The sequence below is a fragment of the Euleptes europaea genome, chromosome 3, assembly GCF_029931775.1.
Source record: "Euleptes europaea isolate rEulEur1 chromosome 3, rEulEur1.hap1, whole genome shotgun sequence".
NCBI lineage: Eukaryota > Metazoa > Chordata > Lepidosauria > Squamata > Sphaerodactylidae > Euleptes > Euleptes europaea.
The window spans coordinates 91,175,202-91,200,312 of NC_079314.1; the positions used below are offsets into that span (position 1 = coordinate 91,175,202).

The following is a 25,111-nucleotide window of genomic DNA, read 5'->3' on the forward strand; positions in this document are numbered from 1 at the left end:
TGAAACCAACTTCTGTTGGGATCGAACTCAGGTTGTGAGCAGAGCTTGGACTGCAGGTACTGCAGCTTACCACTCTGCGCCACGGGGCAGTTTGTTGTCCACTCATCAAATCTGGAGAGATCCTTTTGAGCTCTTCCTAATTCTTTTGTGTTTTCAGGATTCTGAGCTGTTTGGTTTTAGAGGGTAGCCATGTTGGTCTTCAGCAGAAGAGCTAGATTCGAGTCCAGCAGCTCCTTAGAAACCAGCAAGATTTTCAGGGTATAAGCTTTCAAAAGTCAAAGCTCCTTTCATCAGATACAAGTAGGAATAGAGATCTCTGAGTCCTCAAAAGGTGGGAGGGGTATTGCAAAGAAAGGAGTCAGGATACAAAGGTACAATGCCAAATGTAATCAGTTTGATTAGAGCCGGGGAGAAATGCTTATTAGTTAGCATCTATAGAGATATCCCCGACCTGGATGGCCCAGGCTAGCCTGATCTCATCATATCTCAGAAGCTAAACAGGGTTGGCCCTGGTTAGTACTTGGATGGGAGACCAACACAGAATAACAGGGTCACTATGAAGAGGCAGGCAATGGCAAATCACCTCTGTAGCCTCTTGCTTTGAAAACCCTACTGTCATACTACCATATGTCAGCTGAGACTTGATGGCACTTTACACACACACATAACAGGGTCACTATGAAGAGGCAGGCAATGGCAAATCACCTCTGTAGCCTCTTGCCTTGAAAACCCTACTGACATACTACCATATGTCAGCTGAGACTTGATGGCACTTTACACACACACATAGTGAGATAAAAATCCTATGTTCCTCTTCAGTCCTGGAGGGTGGTCCATTGTTCTGACTTTGCGAATTAACTGAAATTCAGCAACTTGTCAAAATTTCCCCTTCAAGGTTGTTTGAGGACTGCCACTCTTATGTCAGCAATGGGATGTCCTGGAAGATTAAAATGTTCTCCCACTAGCTTTTGAGTGTTGTGATATTTATGTTAGATATATGTTCATTTATTCTTTTGCACTGACCTGTTTGTCCAGTGTAGAGAGCAGAAAGGCATTTGATGGCATATATAACGTTGGAAGATGAACAAGTGAATGAAACGAAGATGGTATGGCTAGTGTTATTAGGTGATTGTGCTGTCAGAGTAAATATGAGGACAGAGTTGGCATCTTGGCTTATTGCAGGCCCTGATTGCAGAGTCCATGTTAGGAAGTGCATTATTGTGAGTGAGGTTTAAGGTTAGGAGGCTGTCTGTAGGCAAGAAAGTTTTTTGCCTCCCAATGCTTGTAAGAGGAGTATCATTGTCCAGCCTAGGTTGTGGGTCATTAATGATGCGTTTAACCAGTTTGAGCCTAAAGCTTTACGTGACCACAACTGGTTTTCAGCTGTTTCTTTTGGGCCTTTCTTGTAGCAGGTTCACCCTTGGTATTATTGGGGCTTTGTTGATCTGTATCTATGCTACATCAGATGGGTCTTGTAATTCAGTTAGTGTGACATTTGCAGCTTGATACAACTTATGGTTACTTGGCAGTAAATCCTTGTTGTGTTCTGTGGGATTTGTGCATGAGAAATTGTGCAGTAAAGCAACAAGCTGGGGGTGTGATTGAGTGCTGTGGAGGGGACTTGGTCACCACAGGGGAAGGAGGTGATTAGTCACGCCCTTAGTCGGCAACCAGAGCTGCTTGGGGCCTCATGGGTGTGGCTGTGGGGCGCATTTTTCACCTCTATATGGCTGCCTATGGACTGTGCCACTTTTTTACTTGGCACAACTTGTGCCTATGTCAGGGGGCATTCCTGGACAGAAAGGCATTAGGGAGCTGACTAATTGACCACACCTTGTGATCTGTCCACAGCTATCACCACACTGGTTAAAAACAGCACCTGGATTCAGGACCAGGAACAGTCATGCAGTGGAGATCCTTAAGAACTGTGGTAATATGCTGCATGTAGTCCTTATTGAGTGGCAGTCTTGCTGCTGTATGCTGGACTGAGGTTTCTGAACTGTCTTCAGGGGAAGCCCCACATAGAATATGTTGCAGTAATCTAACCTGGAATGATGAGAATGTAGGTTTCTCTGACAACATACCACTTCTTCTGGAATTTGGGTATTTCATTGTAGATCTAACAGTACCCTCAAACTACAGATCTGCTCTTTCAGAGGTATGCAGCCCCACCCAGAATAGGTTGTAACCCAAGGAATGAAAGCACATCATCATATCCTGATGTCAATATTATCCAAGCTCAGCTCAGATTGCCTTTTATCCTTGTCATTGTCTGTTCCAATCGTACACATCAATCGTCAATCACATTTTGGGTTGAAATTTACTTGGCAGTGTATGGCAAGGATCAGGTTCCCACTTTGGCACACCATGCAAAATACATTAGCATCTCATCTAGGAAAAAAATTATAATTTTTTCCAGATGGTCCACTTAGACTGCATAGTACATTCAACATCACTAGTCAGGGTGACCAGGTCAAATATTCAGAGAGAAAAAACAACATTGTAACAGAGATATTCTTTCCACACTAAACAGTACCCACAAAGTAGACATTATTGTTACTGAATACAGAACTATACTTTAAAACAGGAACTCTGTCAACTCCTGTTCTCCCATAATTGCTGTGAACTCACAGCCTAGTCCTCTGCAGAAAAAAGGGTGTGTACAGATTTAAAAGCATTCTTGAGGAAACTTTCAGGAGGATTATAGGTTACTTGCCTTGACCAGTTCTGTTTAAGTGTGTATTTGAATCTTTATTAATTCCGGTACAGCCACACTAGGGTAATGACTGACAGATCATGTGTCTAGGGAACCATATTGTCTTCATTCAACAGTGAAACTTAAATGAAAGAGAAATAGTGAGTTGGATGCTACCTACCCCTATCATACCATTCTAGTAAGCAAAGTTTGTTTACTGAAATAGTTACACACACACACAAACCTTGCACTGGTTTTAATTGTGACTTTAATGCTAAGCAGAGTTATACCCTTCTAAACTTGTTGACTCTTATTGCTTCCGAAGGTTGTAATTCTGTTTAGGATTGCACGGTAATTGTCTTAAAAGTTGAACTATTACTGATTTTATTATTATGTGTCTGTTGATACAATCTAATGCTGCTGCTTTGCTTTACTATTTATTGGAAGAAGAAGAGTTGGTTTTTATATGCTGACTTTCTCTACCACTTAAGGCAGACTCAAACCGGCTTTGAAGCACCTTCCCTTCCCCACAACAGACACCCTGTGAGGTGGGTGAGGCTGAGAGAGCATGTCTTGCCCAAGGTCACCCAGCTGGCTTCATGTGTAGGAGTGGGGAAACAAATCCAGTTCACCAGATTAGCCTCCGCCGCTCATGTGGAGGAGTAGGGAATCAAACCCGGTTTTCCAGATCAGACTCCACCGCTCCAAACCACTGCTTTTAACCACTACACCACTCTGGCTCTCCACCACGCTTAAGGGAGAATCAAACCGGTTTACAATCACCTTCCCTCCCCCTCCCCACAACAGACACCCTGTGAGGTAGGTGAAGTTGAGTGTGTGTGATTAGCCCAAGGTCACCCAGCTGGCTTCATGTGTAGGAGTGGGGAAACCAACCCAGTTCACCAGATTAGCGTCCGCCGCTCATGTGGCGGAATGGAGAATCAAACCTGGTTCTCCAGATTAAAGTGCACCGCTCCAACCCCTTCTTAACCACTACACCACACTGGCTCTCAGCTTACGATAATTGTTTGTTTTATAGATTTTTAATCCAATTTTGGAAGCCACTTGAGTAATTCGTGTTAAAAGTGAGTATAATCCCCCAGCACCATGAAATCGAGGATAATTTTCAGTGTGGAGACTAACTCCCAGACCTGTCTTCAACACCAGGGCTTGGTCCTGGAACCTGTGGTGCCCCTTTGATAATTTGCCGAGTGTTTATTCAGGTAACTATAACTAGTTCCTACATCTCTGAGATCACACGGAGAGTTTCTGCATTCAAAGCCAGATCGGAGTCCTAACTTTCATTTCTGAAATGGGGCAACTTTAGGAAACTTTATTTTCATATATTATTATGAAGACCTTTATTGCACTACAAAGACGTATGCTGGCAAACAACAAAAATAGGAACTTTTTCGTTTCTAATCGGAGTCTCAGTATCACTCATCAGGTTTTCGGGAAAGCAGGGAAGAGCAAGCATCATGGCTGCAGCGGCAGGAGTGTAATGTAGCAACTCGCCTGTAATGTGACTATTCGCAAACGACCTGCATTTATCAATGTCCGTCCTGGTCCAACAGCGACTGAGGTCGAATTTAGGAGACTTGTATACATTTTGGAGAATCACACCTGAAAACTGGCGCTGAGACCTTAACAATTTCATTTTACAGCATATAGGAAGAGTTTATTGTCTCACTATTCCGGTACTACCTCCTCTGTGTGCAGTTGGAAGGCCCCATTCTTTAAACACAGTACGCTACAGACTATGCGTAACTCATTATTTCTCTGTAGCTTCTACGCAAGATCGAAATTTCCCGCTTCCCTACGCAAAACTTGCCCAGAAAGAGCGGTAGATACAGAAATTACGAAGGGGAGTAATTTTCCGTATTGTATTACGTAGCAAGGTTCTTCCCCAGGCTCGTTCTAACAATGTGGGATAAAGGCTTTCCGTAGACGACGTTTGCGAATGGAAACTGATTTTGCAATACAAAGAACCAACCCAGACACACTCCTACGTTCTTTCCGTAGACCGTGTGCCTCGAATCTGCTCTTTAGAGGGCGGCCAACGTACCCGACTGATTTTTGAGAATAGAGTGACGACGTTTCCCCCCGCCTCCCCGGCTATTCAAGGACGTACCTTACGCAAACATCGGGTAGACCGGCACGTAAGAAGAGGCGAGCTAGGGTGACGGCGGCCATTTTGTGCGTGGAGACCGGGCGAGAAAGACAATCCTCTCTACCGCTACACGGCTTTTGGTTTCCTTCAGCCCGTCTGACGGACGCGAAATCCAGCCTGGCCAGCTCTGCAGCTCGGCAAACACGACCGCTAAGCTTCGCTCCGTCGAGACAGAGCGGTCGCGGCAAAACCGACAGCAGCTGCGGTTGGGCCTTCTAGTCTGCGGCTCACCCGCCCGCGTCGTCTCGCGCCAGCGGCCTCCCTTCGGCCTGTGAGGATGCGGGGCTTCGGAGATCGAGGCCGCGACCGTGACCGTGGCGGGTAAGGAGGGCAGGAGGGAGAGAGGAGGGCGGGCTGCGCCGAGGCCCTTGTGGCCGCCACCCCGCCACGCGGCGCCTTCTCAGGGCCTTGGCGAGCAGGGATTAGAAATCGGATCGGGCGCTTTCTCGTGTCGGGGAATACTGACCCGTTTAAGTTCTGCCCATCACCCACCTGTCAAGGGACAAGAAAGCCTCCCAAAATTGGGGGGGGGGGAGGAGGAGAGAGAAAAGGCGCAGGCTTTGTTGGTGTTGCAAATTTAACAGTCCGGTAAGGAGGAAGCCCTGTTGAAATCGGTGTAGTGCCGGCGTGTTGAATACGGGGGGGGGGGCGGTGGAGAAATTGCATGGGGTTATGCTTGCCAGGTTTTTTATGTGTGTGTGTGGGGGGGGGGTGCTGGTAATTCAGCGATCGAAACGTTTGCTTTCGATGGGGGGGGGACACTAAACCCCGCTGACTTCTTGATTCAAGAAATCTGCTCTCCGGAAATGTGGGTATTTGAGAAATTGGATATTTTTTGAGTGAGAAATATTGTCACAATATGGAAGCGAGGGCGGGGAAGCGCCCTGTGGAAGCCGACGAAGGGCGGGGATCTGAGGACGGAAGTGAGAGGGAGGAGGAGGAGGGAACTGCTGGCACGGGGGGAGGACTGTTTTCCCCTCCCCTTTTCCTGTGGGTTTTTTTTTTTTTTTGTTCTCTTTTAATTAGCGGGTCAGAAGGCCGTCCTGACGAGCTGCTCATCGCGATCATCCCGCAGACTCTTAACATTTTCGCTTCCTCCTGACCCCTTTTCCTGTACGTGTGTTTTGTTCGCTTTTAATTAGCGGGTCATAGAACCATAGAGTTGGAAGGGACCACCAGGGTCATCTAGTCTAACCCCTTTGCACAAGGCAGGAAGTTCACAACTACCTCCCCCCCCCAACCTCCAGTGACCCCTACTCCGTGCCCAGAAGATGGCCAAGATCTTGTGGGTCAGAAGGCCGTCCGTCCTCTTGTGACGAGCTGCCCACCGCGATCATCCCGCAGACTCTACATTTTCGCTTCCTCCTGACCTCGCGCTGTCATTTTTCTCTGGGTTGGGTGGAACACCTTACAGAAGCCGGCACGGTGTTTTCCCGTGGCTGTCAAGAATCTCTCTTCGCAGAGGCCATTAAAATGGTACATGAACGTTACCCCCGAAGCCAGAATGGGTGTAATCCTGGTAAAACCAGAGGGCTGCTTTTGAATGTTTCTATTGTGATTCAAGTCCTTGCTTGTCTTTGAGAACAGTGAGAGGACTCACAGTGAGAGTATTTCATTCTGGGTCTTTTTGACTTCTAGACCTCATTGTCATATTCGTATTTGGGATGTCTAGTTAGTGTCTTAACCCAGAATAATAGTGCAGAAGCTAAATAGGTTGATTCGTATCACATTTGCTTATCTTGTAGCTTCAGTTTGTGCTGCAATTCTTTGCTTGCCAGGAAACAGTTCTGTTTACATTAAAGGGACAAATGCAGTGTGAACTTTTCTGGGATCACCTGACACATTACTGTGTTTCATATTGAGAATTAAGACACTTCTCCCTTTAAACATGGTAGCATCAGTACTAGTTAAGCTTCATCCTGGTAGTGTGGGGGTTAGCACTACAGTAGTTTTTCTGCATGCCCCTTACTGATTTTTGAACTAACTTACAGTCTTTTTGAACTATCAGTAGTCAGTGTGGGAATCAACACCATTCAGTATTTGACTTGTAAGTGTCAGGCATGCTGAATTAGAATGGCAGCTGCGCAAAGTTGCCAGGAAGCAAATTATTTCTGATAATTTTGAAATAAAAATAATTGGGTGGAAATGTGCAACTTCTTTCTTGAGATTGTTAAACCAAGTCAAGTGTCTTGCTTGACATGTTCATGTTGCTGGCTCCTTTTCTTCATTAAATTCAGAAATGATGTGTTGAAGCAAAAATGCTGCCTTAGCATTGTAGGTCTTAGGAGAGTGAGAATAGCTCCTTTGAGGAAGAAGATGGGGCATATCTTCTGAAACGGAAACCTTTTGCAGGTGCATGATAGTAAAGAGATTCTACCCTGCGACATGGTTGTGGAACTGATTAATTGCAGTGCGTGTGGTTGTAGTGGAATTAGTAACCAGTAGTCTGTTGCTGAATTAATGATGGAAACAGCTTACAAAATTACCTTTTTTATATACATGGTATTTCTTTTCAAAGTTCTGCTCTATCATTTTGAAATTTAGCTTCCATTGGAAACTATGTTAGAAAAATATTCAGCATTTCTAAATGACCATCCAAACTTAAAACAAAATGGAATAGTTTTGATTCTTTACTGTTACAGGAGAAAAAATTGCACACAATAAACACTTGGTGTTTTCAGTATCTTTTGAAGTGTTTTTGTTTTGTTTTGTGTGAATAACTGCTGGCTTGGCTTTCTCTCCCCAAATATATTTTTGTTCTTTATTTGTTAGCTGGCAATACTGTGTGGCAACTGTTAAAAGAATAAAAGCTGATGTTTTCTTTTAGGTAGTGCTTTCCCTCCATATTTGGTAGCGTTCCTAAGATTAATCTAATAAATGTTACTTAAGAAACCCACAAAATGAGATGCTTGAATATTCTTGTAAAATGCTTTCTGCAAACAGTTGATACTGTTCTCCCTCCCCTCAAGGTTTGGCAGTCCTCTTCCTCCAAAGAAATTTGGAAACCCAGGAGAACGGCTGCGTAAGAAGAAATGGGACTTAAACGAGTTGCCCAAGTTTGAGAAGAACTTCTATGTCGAACATCCAGAAGTGGCCAGACTCACTCCAGTAAGTATTTTTTGTTCTTTGCATATTTGGAAGCTTTCCTAGTCCTAATCTTTCCCACTGGATACTGTCCAAACTGTGAAAATGGCTAGGAGTTTGTGTACAGATTCGTATATACTATGCTGGTTCTCAATCATTGTAGTTTTTACATAGTTTTCCCATTCATCTTATTTAAGATTATCTGAACCAACAAAAATGTGTGATTGCAAAAGGTTACTCAGCCTCCTTTCCTAGATAAGTTAGTAATACCATCTAAATAGATTAGGAGCAAGGACAAACTCTCCTCCAGTTTGCAAAAGCTTTGCTGCTTGATCACTTAAAGACCATTCCTGCTCATCCTCAGATGAGTGGGCATGGGGCTGTTGGTTACAATAAAACATCTGCTTGGCGTGTAGAAGGTCCCAGGGAAAGACCTCTGCTTGGGACCCTGGAGAGCTGCTGCCAGTCTGTATAGACAGTACTAACTTGATAGACCAACAGTCTGACTCAGTCTAAGGCAGCTTCATGTGTTCATGTGAGTGGCTCATCTCACTGTGCAATTCAAACTTGTAATCAGTGTTCTTGCAGACTCAAAGCTGTGATGTGTTGTGATATGGTAATACTGGGAAAAATGGATGTTGGGTAGATAAATTTATTTTTCAGAGTAAGTTCTCATCTGTTTTGCAAAAAGATGATAAAACTGTGTATATAGAGTTATAAAAAATGCCAAATGTTACTACCGTTGTCTCTAGAAAAAGGTATAGGCCTCATGTATATTAAATCTTAATCATTTAACTTTTTTAAAAAATGGTTCCAAATACTTATTTATGTTTATAGCAAACAAGTGAAACCAGATTGCTTTTATACTTTAACAGGGTTATTGAGAACTTACTGTACCTTTTTAAAATGAATACATTTTAAGGGATTAGTGCCTGCCTTTGAGTATAACAGTTTTTTATTATAGTTGTATTTCCTGGCCATACGTTAACTGAAATGCAGAATGCTGTTATGGAGATGATGCAAAAGTTGAAGGATAAATATTTGAGTTTGCTGTAAAGTCTGATGAAATAAATCCAATGACTTTAATATACAAATAAATCCTCTGATGAGGAAGCCAAAGACCAGATGGAACAGCCTCAGAGGAAGTGGGGGAAACTTGTATACTGCAGGTCAGGAAATATAGCCATGGTGGTGACCTCTTGGACTTATTACTAACGGGTAAGGTGAAGGAAGCAATTAGAGAAAAAAAGTCTTCCTTCAGAGACTGGAAGGTTTGCCCAAACGAGGCGAAGCAAACACAAACTTGCACAAAGGAAATGCAAGCAGATAATTAGAGATACAAAAAAAGATTTTGAGAGGCATATTGCTAAATCAAAACAAACAATAAGAAATTCTTTAAGTATATTAGGAGTAGGAAACCAGCTAGGGAAGCGGTTGGACCATTGGATGACAATGGGAGTAAAGGAACTGTAAGGGAGAATAAAGCGATTGCTGAAAAACTAAATGAATTCTTTTCATCTGTCTTCACTGTTGAAGATACAGGGCAGATTCCTTCTCCTGAACAGAGATTTTGGAGAGGGGAAAATGAGGAACTGAGGCAAATAGTGGTAACAAGGCAGGAAGTCCTAGAACGTCTAGACACACTGCAAACTAACAAGTCACAGGGACCAGACAGTATTCACCCTAGAGTTCTTCAAGAACTCAAATGGGAAATTGCTGAACTTCTAACAAAGATATGTAATATGTCCCTTCAATCAGCCTCTGTACCAGAGGACTGGAAAATGGCCAATGTAACACCCATTTATAAAAAAGGTTCCAGGGGGGACCCAGAAAATTACAGGCCAGTTAGCTTAATGTCTGTTCCGGGTAAATTAGTGGAAAGCATTATTAAAGATAGAATTGTCAAGCATATAGAAGGGCAAGGTCTGCTGGGCAAAACCCAACATGGCTTCTGGAAGGGTAGGTCCTGTCTCACTAACCTATTAGAGTTTTTTGAAAGCGTCAGTAAGCATGTGGACAGGAATGAGCCTGTGGATATTGTGTATTTGGATTTCCAAAAAACTTTTGACAAAGTCCCCCACCAAAGACTGCTAAGCAAACTTCATAGTCACGGGATAAGAGGACAAGTCCTCTTATGGATTGAGAGCTGGCTGAAAAATAGGAAGCAGAGAGTAGGAATCAATGGTCAGTTCTCACAATGGCGGGATGTGAGCAGTGGGGTGCCTCAGGGATCTGTGTTGGGACCGGTGCTTTTCAACCTGTTCATCAATGACCTGGAGTTGGGGTTAAACAGCGAAGTAGCCAAGTTTGCAGATGACACCAAATTATTTAGGGTGGTTAAAACAAAATCTGACTGTGAAGAGCTCCAGAAGGATCCCTGCATACTGGAAGAATGGGCATTAAAATGGCAAATGAAATTCAATGTGAGTAAGTGTAAAGTGATGCATATTGGGGCAAAAAATCCCAGCTTCACATATACACTGATGGGATCTGTGCTGGCAGCGACAGACCAAGAAAGGGATCTTGGGGTGGTAGTGGATAGCTCAATGAAGATGTCAACCCAGTGTGCGGCTGCTGTAAAAAAGGCAAATTCCATGCTGGCCGTAATTAGATGAGGAATAGAGAATAAAACTGCTGATATCATACTGCCTTGTACAAATCTATGGTGAGACCACACTTGGAATACTGTGTACAGTTCTGGTCACCACACCTAAAAAAGGATATTACAGAGCTTGAAAAGCTGCAAAAAAGAGCAACCAAAATGATTAAGGGACTAGAGCAACTGTCCTATGGGGACAGTTAAGACGCTTAGGGCTGTTTAGCTTGGAAAGAAGGCGGCTGAGGGGAGACATGATAGAGGTCTGTAAAATTATGCACGGTTTGGAGAGAGTGGACAGGGAGAAGTTTTTCTCCCTCTCCCATAATACTAGAACACAGGGTCATCTGCTAAATCTGGAGGGTGAGAGATTCAAAACAGATGAAGTATTTTTTCACACAACGCATAGTTTAATTGTGGAACTCCCTGCCCCAGGATGGGGTGATGGCTGCCAGCTTGGAGGGCTTTAAGAGGGGAGTGGACATATTCATGGAGGAGAGGGGTATTCATGGCTATTAGAATGGATACTAGTCATGCTGCATACCTATTCTCTCTAGTATCAGGAGCATGCCTATTATTTTGGGTGCGGTGGAACACAGGCAGGATGGTGCTGCTGCACTCGTCTTGTTAGTGGCTTCCTAGAGGCACCTGGTTGGCCACTGTGTGAACAGACTGCTGGACTTGATGGGCCTTGGTCTGATCCAGCAGGGCCTTTCTTATGTACTTATGACCATTTGCTAGGTTTTTAATAAGCCTTGCGTTTTTTTTTTAGACAGGCGAACCATAAATACTATAAAATTTAAAACAATCCACAATCAAATATAGGCTGTTACCGCACTAGGTATTCCCAGCGATGTATTAAGAGTTTGAAAACGTTATAAAAAATACTGTTCGCACTTTGTTTGGCCCCTTTAGCTGTGAAGATGTCTTCCAACCATTTTTTAGCCGTGGCATCCAAAAACCCTTTTAAAGCGATGTTTTTATAACACTTCCAAACTCTTGATACATCGCTGGAAATACCTAGTGCAGTAACAGCCATAGATAAGCAAGAACAGGTCTTGATGTGATTATCTTGATTTGCTAGGGTCTCATTTTGGGGATTTAGTAGAATACTGAATATCTTGAAAATGTGTTCATAGTAGAGTAATATATGTCAAGACAATGACAGGAGGCTCTATTTTGAGTCGTGAACATCTGGTTAGAGCCAGCCTTCCTCGAAGAAGCATTCCTCCAACTTAAGTAGCTCTTTTATTGAAGAAAGGCACTTTAGGCTGAAAGATGGTTTCAAACTTTGCTCGCTTGAGTGGTAGGATAGTGCTAGGATCCACCCCAATAAGGCTGCACTTTTTACTTCATCGGATGTGAGCCAATATGACCTAGTACGCTGAGTTTCACATACACGTTCCTACTCGGATATGGATTCAGTAACTTTCTGGAAATGGCACTAATAGTGAAAGAACTAACCATAGTTCTCGACCACGTAGCTGTTAGATCAGAAAGAGCTAAAGACCACATAATGTATGTTCTGTTAAAGTTTGCTATGAATTATTTGCACTGATAAAAATAAAGGGACTACCAATTTGTTTGTTTCCTTAAATAGTATGAGGTTGATGAGCTGAGAAGAAAGAAAGAGATTACAGTAAGAGGATCAGATGGGTGCCCCAAGCCTGTTTTTGCCTTCCACCAGTGTAACTTCCCACGTGAGTATTCTGCTATATAGTAAAGCACAAGTATTGGGAAAGGGGAGAGACTCTTATTTATGAAAACGTTTATATGATGCTTTATGGCACCCAGCTACCCCCAAAGCAATTCATAATAGCCGTGGAGACAGTAACAGATAGAATACAACCATAGTCACAATCTGAATAGTACAATAAATACAAGCACAGAAATTATATAATTTATAACATTAACCAGCAGCAGGATAAAAATTGAACATTAGCCCATATAAATGTTCCTGTTCCTCCGAGAAAAGATAAAAGGTAATCTTAACCAAAAACTTGCAAAAGAGCTTGTTTACAATCCTCCTAAATATTAAAAGAGAAATGGCCCAGTGTTTCTTCTGTAGGAAGGCATCCACTGTGTGTGCCACCAGTGAGAAGTTCCTTTCGCATTGTCACCACCTTCCAAACCTCTCCAAAGATCTGTTATGAGAGTCCTTGTAGGCTCATATGAGAAAAGGCAGCATCATGCTATCCTGGGTCCAAACCATTCTGATAATTTTTCAGTCATCTCAAAAGATGTTTTAATAGTAATAGCGTGGAGGTCACTAAGCCATGCATAACTGTGACAAGGTTAGGTTTTCTGAGGAAAATTCGCAGTTAAGTATACCAACTTAAACTGATAAAGTGTTATTCTTGCTGCTGCTACATTTTCATCCAGGAGCATCTGGTCAGCTCAGGGAGTACTCCTGAACTGCAGACAGTCTTCAGGTATAGTCAACACAGTCCAAAACAGGTTGAATACATTCTGGTTCCCCTGGACCAGCAAAATCTGTGTTTTACCTGGAGTAAGCTTCAGTTCGTTCCCTTTCAGTTTCTTTATTAGCATATCTGGCAAAACCAGTGCCTCTTCAAGATCAGATAAAACCGTTATCTGCGTATCGATACCATACCATAAACCTTTTGACTTTCTCAAGTGGTTTCCTATTGATGTTAAAGAGAAGATGGAATATAGGACTATAGGACTGAAACCACCATAATACAGTACCTCAGTAGGGTGAAATATAGGATACCATGATTGATAGTATTGAAATCTTAGATTATTTCTTTTGATTAGTCATGTTTGGCTCCAGAAGGTAATCTTAGTATGTAGCTTTGGGGAAACTATGCTGTATTGAAGAAATTTATTTCAGTAGAACCTAATTTATATAACAAGGATTATGTATATACCTGACTGTTCTTGGTTTTTTGTTTGTGCCTTTTCTTTCAACCTTTAGAATATGTAATGGATGTCTTGATCGACCAGCATTTCACAGAACCAACCCCAATTCAGTGTCAGGGCTTCCCATTAGCCCTCAGTGGTCGTGATATGGTGGGCATTGCACAGACTGGCTCTGGGAAAACATTGGCAGTACGTTGTTTTTTTCATTTTCTGTGGGTTTACTTTATATGAGCTCTCTTCTATACCAAGGCTAGATCCTGAATTTTTCCTCACAGCTTAGTACTTCCTTTGTATGCTGTTGGGGTAAATGGGAAGATATACCTTTATAAATGAAGAAGAAACTTTAAGAGTGATATGAAATATGAGAAATTGGCTCCAGTGCCACATGGCCCAATCTGATGTATGTGTGTTCAGAAGCAAGTTTCATTTTGTTCATTGAGACAGTGGCAGGTCAGAGTGAATAGGGTTGCAGCCATAGACAGGTACCTTAATCTATATGCATTTGGACATGTCCCATTGTTAATGAAAAGTTTTACCACATATGTACTTAGGTTTAAGGCCTTGAAAATGGTAAAAGAAGCATTCAAAAGCACCTCATAGGTGCTTGAAGTTGTGAAAATTACAGAGAGGAGTATGGGTACAAGAACTTTTTATTCCTCTTTAGTATACCTCTTTAGTATACATCAGTGTGAGTGTTGTAGCAACATTCTCTGCTTGGCAAATGGTGCAGGGCTCTCCTGAACTTCAGCCTGTCACTGACACTTGCTGTTCCTCCTTCTTTACTCCGTATACCGGCATCAATACTTAGCTTGGTTCAGCAAGTGAGATCATGAAGCCTCACCATTGTAGATCTGATGTTAATGAATTTCTGCTGTCCCCTCGTTACTGCAGCCCTGTGATCAGCTTGGCTGTTCTCAGAGATTGAGAATACTTAACTGTATTTCTGAACTGGGCATAAGGCATACCTACCTCTGTTACATTGAAGTGGATGTTCTTCAAGTTAGATATCAGTTTGATTGCTGTTTTGGGGCAGGATTTTAGCATTGGATGTAAAGGGTTGTTTTTTGTTTGCTGTTAAGTCACAGCTGACTTATAACGATCGTGTAGGGTTTTCAAGGCAAGAGATGTTCGGATGTGGTTTGGCATTGCCGCCTCTACAACAATTAACTACTACCTCTTGTGTCCTCTAATGTATGCTATTTTCCCTGTTTCAGTATTTGCTACCTGCAATTGTTCACATCAATCACCAACCATATTTGGAAAGAGGGGATGGTCCTATTGTGAGTACTTTTTTGTGTTTTTGTTTTCTGTGGTGCCTTGCATTCTGCTTTGTTGTGCTGTATTTGTTAATCTTTGGGACATATACTGTATTTGTGGATCTTGGGTAAATGGCAGTTCTGTGAGCTTTCCCTCTGACGTTTAAACAGATACCGGTTTGCTTAGTACTTGTAGTGGTACTTAGTATTCTGAATGGGTTTCTTTTTGCAGTGCTTGGTTCTGGCGCCTACCCGAGAGCTGGCTCAGCAAGTCCAACAGGTAGCTGATGACTATGGTAAATGTTCCAGACTGAAGAGTACCTGTATATATGGAGGAGCACCAAAAGGTCCCCAAATCAGGGACTTGGAGAGAGGTACGTTACAGCTAGTTGAGCTCTAGCACTATCCTAAACAGTTACAGCTTTCTAAGTCCAAGAAAGTCAGTTCACCCTAGGTGAATGTTATGCAGGTATATGTACTCAATGTTATGCAGGTATATGTACGCAGTGCCAGTAAAGATGTATAATAAATCTTGTGGTCAGTTTAATATTTCATATTTTAATCTTAACATGCCTGTAATAGCCCCATTCAGAGTTATGGACTAGAAAAGGTTTATTCAACTTCACTATAAGCATAGATGAGTATATAATGCATGCTTAACAGCTTTACTTCTGTGCTTGATAGCGAGTTATCAGATAACTTTAAGAACATGAGAATGTAAGCCCAGGTGATGGCAGGCTTGACTGGTACAGTGGCCTGGATTTTTACCTTGAGGGTCTAAGTGATTTTATTCCCCCTCCCCTCCAGGTGTTGAAATTTGCATTGCTACTCCTGGACGTCTGATTGATTTTCTGGAAGCAGGAAAAACCAACCTCCGCCGTTGTACATACCTTGTACTGGATGAAGCTGACAGAATGCTGGATATGGGTTTTGAACCTCAGATTCGCAAAATTGTTGATCAGATACGAGTATGTAATTTTATTAAATTTTATTAAATTTCCTTTTGCAACAAGTTTACATTTGTCAGCCAGATAACCCCTCCTTCTTCTCAGCCTGACAGACAGACTCTCATGTGGAGTGCCACTTGGCCAAAGGAGGTACGCCAGCTGGCTGAGGACTTTTTGCATGACTATGTCCAGATCAACGTGGGCAACCTGGAGCTGAGTGCCAATCATAATATCCTGCAGATAGTGGATGTGTGCATGGAGAGCGAGAAGGACCATAAGTATGGACGCCGCTATATCTTATCCTCAGTTTTCTTGCATGTTCAGTACCTCCATTTATCTGTGATGTTGTTTGGCCAGACCAGTTGAGTCAGACCAGTGAAATTTAAGTATATATTGACTTTTTTATTCTGCTTTTTCCCCTTCCTAATGGAACACTTACAAAAAAATCCATGAAGTAGAGCAACCCATATAAATAGTTCAGTAATGCTTCAGGCCAAAGCCAGTAGCTTCTTCCATAAGCACCCACTGGCTTAAGAAAACATTTAACTCACTGTTTAAACATGGTTCATAGGTATTTGATAATTGAGTGGTATCAAAATGAGCTTTTCTGCTTACCGTTAACTCAGAATGAATAAACTTCCTGTTGTATAATATGTAGTGTTTTTGTTTATCTTTTAATAGACTTATACAACTAATGGAAGAAATTATGGCTGAAAAAGAGAATAAGACTATCATCTTTGTGGAGACAAAAAGACGATGCGATGATCTAACTCGAAGAATGCGTAGAGATGGGTAGGTCTTGAGGTCTTAATTTGAACTGATGTCTGGCAGGTGGAAAATCTTGGAGAAGTACAAATGGTCATTTTGGCAACCCCTCACAGTTGCTGTGATGGTCCACATGCTTTTTTTTTTGCTTGATTTGTAATGAAATCCAGGCAGCAAAAGAAGTGATATAGCTTCCTGTTCTAGAAATCATTGAATGCTGCTGGCTGAGTGAGAAGCTAGCATCTGGATTTCTGTAAGGCCTGTATCAAAGCAGTTTAAAAACAATTGTTAATGAAGACTACAAATAGTGGTTTGCAGAATACCTGGATAGATGAGCTACAACAGAACCATATGCATGAGTGAGGGGGTAAGTATTAGGAAAGGAAATGAGTAAGAAGTTGAAATTGTTTCTAAAATGTTCTGAACTGCTTTGGTAAAGCCATATGGTCAAAAAGCAGGATGTAAACATAATAAAAAAGGAAAGCAATGGGAAGTCAGGCTGTGAACTAAGAAATGATTAACCACTAGTATGATAGTGCACACACATCTTCAGAAATAGGCAAGCTGCAGTAGAGAGAGCATGCAGTGCTTCCCAAATGTTTATTTGGGTTCCTTCTTAGAGCACTTTCTATGAACTGAGAAACAGTTTGTAGCCTGGACAGAGAGTTTTCTCTCTCTCCTTAGTTTCTGTAGAACCACATTATCTCCCAGTGGTGTTTGGCTCTACATGTAAAAGGTTTCCGTGACCTTTTCTTACTCTGTCTTGAAGTCAGTGCAACCTCCTGTCTTGATTACTTAAATTGGTGCGGATCAGTTTGTTGTTAACTGAATATTGGCAGCATTCATGTTTTGAACTTTCTGCTTATGCTGTCTAAACCTTTTTAAATCTTTTGTTTTGGTAGGTGGCCGGCTATGTGTATTCATGGAGACAAGAGTCAGCCAGAAAGAGATTGGGTGCTTAATGGTGAGTAGGAAGAAGAATTGGTTGGCTTAACAGAACACGTTTTTTAAAAACTTGTGAATGGTGTGATTTACAAGCAGTACAGTAACGCAGGTTTGTTGATTCTATCTGTATGCTGAGCATGCTTGCCATTTAGCTTTGATGAATATTTGTTTCTGTGTTGTGTTTATTTATTTAAATTTGTAATGCACTTCCTTGATGGGACTGCTGTAACGAGCATTTTTCAGAACTAGCCAAGGGAAAATTATTTCCTGCACTCCCTAGTGTGGGTCTGATGCTAGGCATTCAGGGCTTGTTCTGGAGCCATCAGAATCAAAGAGAAATTTCTGTGTTGCATAAAACGTTGCTTTGTGATTCATAGAGGTATATCAAGATTGATTCTTTTCTTTCAGAATTCCGTTCTGGAAAGGCTCCTATCCTAATTGCTACGGATGTTGCATCTCGTGGGCTAGGTTTGTACACATGGGCTTCTCTGCCTGCTTCTCAGGTCATTTCCTTAGATTCAGATGTTCTTTTCCTAAAGAATTTAAAGCGTGACTTTCCCCCACATGTGAAATGCCTTTTTTAACCTTAATCTTTTTTTTCTTTCATATTCAAAGTCTCTTCCTGCTCCTAACGAACAGGCTTTGGTCTTCAGCAAGGCCTAGGCATGACTAATCGATCGCCAGTGGGGAGAAGAGACGCCCAATTACTCAGCCCAATCCTACCTCATCCACCTCCTTTCCAGCTCCAACTTTGTGTTCTGGATAGCTAGGCCTGGACTACATCCAATGAGCTGTTGGTTAGAATTTTTAGGTAGAAGACCGAACACCTTAAAAGACATCTGTTTTCACCCATGTGCATTACTAACGTATTTGCACCATAAAAGCCTTGCCTAAATAGACCTTCCCCTCACCCCAGTCACAGAACACTGTTTCACTTACTTGAGCATATTTGGTATTTTCCCTCACATGCATCCTTCCTCACTTGTCCTCTTGTATAGGATTACTGAGGTTATAGTGAACGTCACCAAGTGCTATCTCATAGTGAGAATGTATCTTAGTTTTCTTTGAAGGGTGCAAAGTTGTTTCTTTTGGATGCTTGAGTGAACAGTTTTTCTCCAAGGATATCTATTGTCTGATTCTCTTGGATTAAAAAAATGTCAGACCCCCTTGTACAAACTATACACGCGTGGCAGATGCCACACCTTGCAGCTATTCAGTAGTGTTGAGTTCCAGGGGGCTGTCCCATTGTGACTGATCTTAGAGGGAATCAGTGGAAATAATCCCTCAAGTGTTTTATAGGGACTTTATTTAAATGTGTGAACTTTTTGTCACTCAAAATTCTTAAGAGCTGAAAAGACAGCTTGTTTGTAATGTATCTTATGTATAGGAAACATACTAAAATAGTTGGTAATCTTTACTCTCATAACCTTCATTGTCCCACCCTGTCCCCTAAATTGTCCAATGCTTCTCTTGAGAGATGCTCATATGGACTTCAGTCTCTGTCCTCTGGGGTCATGTCTGGACCTGTGCAGGTAGAACTTGGGCCTGTTAGGAGAAGGGGTGAAGCCAGAATTGTTGTTCTTTTTTTGTTCTTTTTTTAAAAGTAAAAGACAAAATTGTTTTCTTTGGCATTCGTTTTTAAACAGGCTTGCTGTGTGCTGGTAGCTTCTTTGTGCATCTTGCCTAGACACTTAAAAAAAGCCCTACTCCTCATATATATCCCCAAAACAACTCATTTGGATACTATTTAAAGAGAACAGTCTCCCCACTCTGCTTTCTCCACTTCACTGAGGCTGTGGGGAAAAGGTACCAGAGTCTGTTTCTTGTTACTAAATAACATCTTGGCTTGTTTTGGGGCCCAGAATTTGCTGCTTTTATTAAACTAAACATAGTACCTAACCAGCAAATATCTGGACGAATTCCTCCAAGTTCCTGGAAAGTGAAGGCTTCTACCTAAAATATAGAACAGGGGCGCGCACTTTTTGGCTGAGTCACCAGGGTTTTTCCCTCTTCCCAAAGGAACACTGGTTTCAGAAAGCTCCTTCCAGGTAAGTTGAGTCCCCCGTAATGGCTTCTTTGTGAATGAACCCCGAAAGAGAAGACTTCCCTCTGCACTGTTTCTCATTAAAATTGGTTACGCTTCACTCTGTTAAAGTCAAATCATTAAATTTCTTTTTGTTTGTTTTCTTTAACAGAAACTTTGATATCAGCTGCCGATCACTCAGTGCAGGTCTGGGGACATATCTACATTGGTGGTCGAAGCAGCTCTCTAGATGATCGTGTTTGCTAATTTCAGCCCCTCCCAATTTTACGTTCAGACATTCAGTCCTTTTCCGGGGGCATCTCAGTGGGTATGCATCCCCAGATAGTCAGGTTCCTTTTTAAAAGGATCAAGAACTGAATATAGTCCCTTGGAAGAAATATTGTGATGAGCACGATTTACATCAGTGCAAACTTGATTAAGAGAAAAATCTACCTTTTACTGCATGTTTCCCCTGCCTCCCCCCCCCCATTCAGATAATGGGCATATCAGTCAGCCCCACCTGTCTAAGGTGGACATTGCCCTGCTGCCTCTCTTCCTGCTTTTCCTTGGTGTCCTTCCATGGATTTCTCATCCAAATCTACTCATTGATCCCTTCATTGTTACCCGACAGTTCCTGTGCTTTCTAACAAGAAATGCTTCCTGGAATTCATTGTGGCTATTTTGCTAATGGATGTACGCAATTGGATTGGCTGAGATCACATAGCCTGCTGTCTGTCAGACTCCAGTTAAATCCTAGATGTGAATGTATTTAGTGTTTTACCCTGCCCTTCCCTAATATCTGCCCTTTGAGATCTTTGCACCAAGCTGGAGACTCGCGCTGCCCCCTGTGAAATCTGCCTTCTCACTTTTTGGTGTGATTCAGGACTTTGGAGTCTGGAAAGATTGAGGAGCCCCCCCTTGCTGTAATAAGAAACAGACATAACACCCCTTTGCCACCTGTAACAACCCACTTTTGTCCCTCTCCCCCCAATCCTTTTATTTGAAATTGATGCAGTCTGGGCAATAGATGCAGCCTTTACCCTTTGGACATAATTTTTAACATCTTCATTTTTGACAATTGCCCCCTTTAAGCCCTGTGAGGGGACAGCAAGCGTTGGAGGACCTGAAACATTTACGTGAACCCAGGTTCTCAGGCGCTTGACAGCCAAATGGGGCAACAGAGAAGCATCTAAGCCAGTTCACAGAGCGAGCGTGTGTGGGGACTTCTCGCTGCCATGGACCCTTGATGCATGCTCCCCGCGCTCCAGTGGTCCCGTGTCAGAGGGCGGAGTTTTCGAAAGGAGGCCGCCAAAAATAAAAGGCAAAGAGACGGGATCGGCTGCAGCGATTTCCCACAGGAGGAGGGAGTGTGCATCGGTCTGGTAACAACAGGGAATGTTTCTCATTTTTAAAAGAAAAGTCAATCTGTGTTTTATCTTGGATATGATCTGAATATTCTCCTTAAAATGCAGATTTTTTTGTTCGTGAGCTGTTAATTTTGAATGTGAAATTGCTTTTCCTTAATATTATTTGGCAGGGTTTTAGCAGAGCATTGCACTAACGTTTACTGAGTTTCTACACTCCATATTTCTGAAGTTTGAGGCGCTTCCCATAGATGGTGCACCTGGGTTTTCTCCCCTTAGTTCAAATTAACAGCAAGCAGTTTTATGCTAGAAAATCTCACCTAGGCTGAACTTAGTGGTGTGATTAAATGTTAGTGTTTTGAATATTTATGGAAACTAGGATTAAAATAGTCTAGCCATCCTTTACCCAAACTGGCAATCGTTAACCACAGCTGTAACTGGGATATCTTATGGCTGTTGGGGAGGGAAAATTTTAAAATTATTTTTAGCAATTTTAAAATTTTGAAAAAGTTCTGTGTTACATTGTGACTGATGGGGAAGGTAAGTGACTTAAATGATGGTAGACTTGATAGGCTTCTCCTAACAGAGTTAAGGGTGTTTTAGCAGTTCTTGCACTCATCCCTTCCATTTTGCTGTGTTCATAAAAAAGAGTGGCACAGTTTGTTGATACAGGTAAAACTGCCTGAAGTCCACAAGTTAATGTTCAGAGAGCGATATGACATTTATGTGTTCATGGCATGTCTACAGCAAAGGATGAGTGAATTTGAGCGTGAAGAACTGTTAACTTCTGAACACAAATTTTTGATTCTTATGGGAAATCTCAATTTAGCCTTCTGCTCTGTTGGGAAAAGTCTGTGTTGTCTTTACTCCTTACAGCAACTAACTTTTTTCTTTTCTCTTGTTACTGTCACTTGCATTCGTACTCCCTACCTTCTGTTGGCACATCCTTCCTCCACTACCCTCTCCTCAACCCCTCACTGTGCTTTGGTTGCCTCACAAGATGTGGAAGATGTAAAGTTTGTGATAAACTACGACTATCCAAACAGCTCGGAGGATTATGTGCACAGAATTGGCCGTACGGCTCGTAGCACCAACAAAGGCACTGCCTACACATTCTTCACACCAGGGAATTTGAAACAAGCTAGAGAACTGATCAAAGTGCTAGAGGAAGCCAACCAGGCCATCAATCCAAAACTGATGCAGCTTGTGGACCATAGAGGTGGTGGTGGAGGTGGGGGTAAGCGTTTGCTGCTGCTGCTTCTTTTTTTTAACTAAAGATAATTTATTTCATTCTCCTCTACAACTTACTGCCTCCAAATGATAACATTGGAAAGCAAGTATGATGAGCAGATATGAACAATCTTTTTACAGACTTCTTCCATGCATTCATTCACGGATTCACAATCAGCATAGGCCCTGCCCTCTGGCTGTTTGGTAGGTTGAACAAGCAAAATTGTGTGAGACATAGCAACCCGTTGTATTTTGTTCAGGCGCGAAGCACAAATCTTCAACTACTCTTCGTAAACGTTTGCTTCACATTTGCTTCTTGTTTTGGCTGCTTACTTATTTTAATGGGTGGGTTATCAAGTGCTGAAGCAAATATCAGTCAAGGTGCTGGGTATATTTCACTATCAGTTAGTAAGCTGATGGGTATATGTAGGGTCATCCCTGCCAGAAGTCAGAGTAGGTTGTCCATCTGTTTCCTTGAGTGTGTTTGTCTGTATTAGCAAAGTGTGTAAGCCCCTTTTCATAATGTAGTGTAAACCAATACTTCAGTCACAGTAAATTCAGATGTAAATTTATTATGTATGTCTTAATGTATTCACTGCCTTGGTGGCCCTTACGAGGGCAGAAAGGCAGGGTATATGTTTTGTAAAATAATAAATACAGACATAAAAATTAAGAAGAATAATGAAATAAAAAGGAGGGTGAATAAAGATTACCAGGAAACAAATCAGCTCTGCAAAATGCTGCAGAGAGAAAAGCCAAGCAGGTTGTTCAAACAAGGGCATCGTAGAGCTCTAATGTGCCCAGTATAACTTCTGTGTAAGTTGATATCTGAAGCAAAATGGCCCCAGCTAATGTTAACGTACAGGAAGGTTCAGAGCAGAATGTAGAGAACAGTAGAGCAACTAAAAGTCTGCATTTAAACAGGAGAAGTTTAACTAATGACAGACAGTAGGAATCCAAGTCTCTTTTGACCTTGTGGCCACATTTGGAATTCTGGCACAGCATGGTGGGCGTAGCAACAAAATGGCAGCTGCAGGAGGCGGAGCCAGCCACAAAACGATTGCCTCAGCGTAACTTCAGTAACACAGTTCATTGTGCTGTAGTGGCAGCTGCTTCCAAAGCAACATTTTTTTAAAAGCTGCCCAGCCAGTCCAATAGTCAGAAGCCTTGCTGGGCAAAAGCCTTACCTGGCCCCACCCACTTCCTAAAAACAGTTGGCGGGTGCCAGAAAAGGGGTTGGCAGGCTCCATGGCGCTCACAGGCACCATATTGGAGACCCCTGGCCCAAGGAGTCTGTTCTCCGTCTGTGTAACAGAACTCCTTCCACTCCCTTCACAGGCAGGGCCATACAAATTATCCAGTGACTTTGTCCCTTCTGATAAAACTCACATTAAAATTAAATTTACTTTCACAGCCTTGCTTGTACTCTACATGAAATCTGAGATCCCCATCAGACGTCTTCCAACCCCTTTGTCCTGCTTTAACGTTTACACTAAACGGCTCAAACGTTATGCAGTCTTATAGTGTTTTATCTTAGAATTCAACGATCATATAATGTGAAGAGAGTTAACAGTTGTGTGGCAGTCTTCATGATGTCTTAATGGGTGCTGTTGGTTCTAGTATTGCAAGTATGGAAACAACATTGATGCAGAGAGCTTTTATTTGAGTGTGAGATGCTGTATTAAAGCGAATCACATCTGTCGCTAGGTGGCCGTTCTCGTTACCGAACCAGCAATTCATCCAACAACCCTAACCTGATGTACCAGGAAGAATGTGAACGAAGGCTCCGGGGTGTTAAGGATGGCCGAAGAGACTCTGGCAGCTTCAGGGATCGAGATCGCAGTGACAGCTTTGCCAATGGAGCCAACAAGGCCTATGGTGGTGCATATGGAAGTCCAAATTCTGCCTTCGGGGCACAGCAGAGCCAATATGGTTATGCCCAGGGGGCCTATGGAACTGCCGCTTATGGCACAAGTGGCTATGGGGCAGAATATGGTGCTGCTGGCTACGGTGGAGCCAACGCTACCACTGCTGGGAGAAACTCACAAAGCACCAGCCAACAGCAGTATGCAGGGATGGGCCGCTCAGGCCAGCAGCCACAGCCTCTCATGTCGCAGCAGTTTCCTCAGCCTCCAGGCACTAACGTGATGGGCTATATGGGACAGACTGCCAGCTACCAGTATCCACCTCCTCCCCCTCCCCCGCCCCCTTCACGCAAGTGAGACCATTTGGTTTACTAGCGCCAGTCAAGATTTGCAATTTAAGAACCTTCTCTTTCCTTCTTTCCCCCATCTCACCCCATTGTGACGTGTTCCAATGCAGGTTACATATAGAGGTCACCATCCAAATTCTGCCCAAGACGATGGTCCCCGGTCCACGTTACTGATTTATTTTTAAAATTAGAATTGACTGGAAAAACTGACCATGTTATAGACATATGAAGTTTGGCCTTGCATGCTTAAAGAATCTGGAATGATTTTCTCTTTTTAAAAGGAATGGGAAGGGGGAGAGACTCTGCAGGGCAGAAATGTCCCAGCCCAATTGTCTTTTGTGTCTGAGGCTTGTGTAAGAAAACTTGCTGCAGAGAGGACGTGTTCTCCATGCTGTGAACATCAAATGTGATGGTGCTACGGAGTGCTCCCCTCTGAACAGAAAATAAGAGTGTACTTTTTTCTCCAGAGTTAAGACTTCATTTTCTAAAATGAAAATTGAACACAGGTATTTGGATTTGGTATAGGTGAATTTTGAAAGTATAATTTGTCTATCTTGGCTCAGCTCATGGTGTTCAAACCCCCTCTTTTAGACATAACATAATAATTAGCACATAATTTTGGTTGGTGCTTCTGCAGCTCTTGGGTGGTAGTAGTCAAAGGGGAGGGTTGTAAATATCAGGGAATTTTTTTTATCTGTTGCAGTGTACTTTCATCCCAGGTTTAACTGCTAAAAAAAATTGGATTTTTCTGTGGCTGTTATATTACTAGCAACTGGATTCCACTCTAGAGATCACAGGTGAAATGTTGCCCACAAGTATCAGCTGCTGTGGTTAAAATTGAGTTTCGGCAGAAGACAGAAACTAACTAGACAGTTTCTGTTCACTTAGTAATATTTCTTTTAGTAAGAAGTCCATACTGGGCAGGTTCAAGATACCACTGT

The 25,111-nt window shown here is 42.4% G+C and overlaps 2 protein-coding genes across 2 annotated transcripts in view; one reads left to right on the forward strand and one right to left on the reverse strand.

Annotated features, from left to right (window-relative positions):
- The window catches only part of KDELR3 (KDEL endoplasmic reticulum protein retention receptor 3), an 83,185-nt gene that overhangs the window by 44,825 nt on the left and 13,249 nt on the right, over nt 1-25,111 (reverse strand). The window lies entirely within an intron of this gene.
- Nucleotides 5,090-24,736, forward strand: DDX17 (DEAD-box helicase 17). Its single transcript, XM_056846297.1, has 13 exons — nt 5,090-5,186; nt 7,835-7,973; nt 12,146-12,245; nt 13,484-13,617; nt 14,643-14,708; nt 14,917-15,058; nt 15,492-15,652; nt 15,737-15,909; nt 16,313-16,423; nt 17,299-17,360; nt 17,750-17,809; nt 21,729-21,965; nt 23,666-24,736. Exons 1-13 carry the CDS (start codon nt 5,143-5,145, stop codon nt 24,178-24,180), a joined length of 1,944 nt encoding a protein of 647 aa, XP_056702275.1. The 5' UTR covers nt 5,090-5,142; the 3' UTR covers nt 24,181-24,736.

Coding starts and splice junctions, on each gene's coding strand:
- DDX17 (XM_056846297.1), top strand. CDS start 5,143: ATGCGGGGCTTCGGAGATCGAGGCCGCGACCGTGACCGTGGCGG. Junction 15,653..15,736: donor AAATTGTTGATCAGATACGA/GTATGTAATTTT, acceptor CCTTCTTCTCAG/CCTGACAGACAGACTCTCAT. Junction 21,966..23,665: donor AGGTGGTGGTGGAGGTGGGG/GTAAGCGTTTGC, acceptor ATCTGTCGCTAG/GTGGCCGTTCTCGTTACCGA.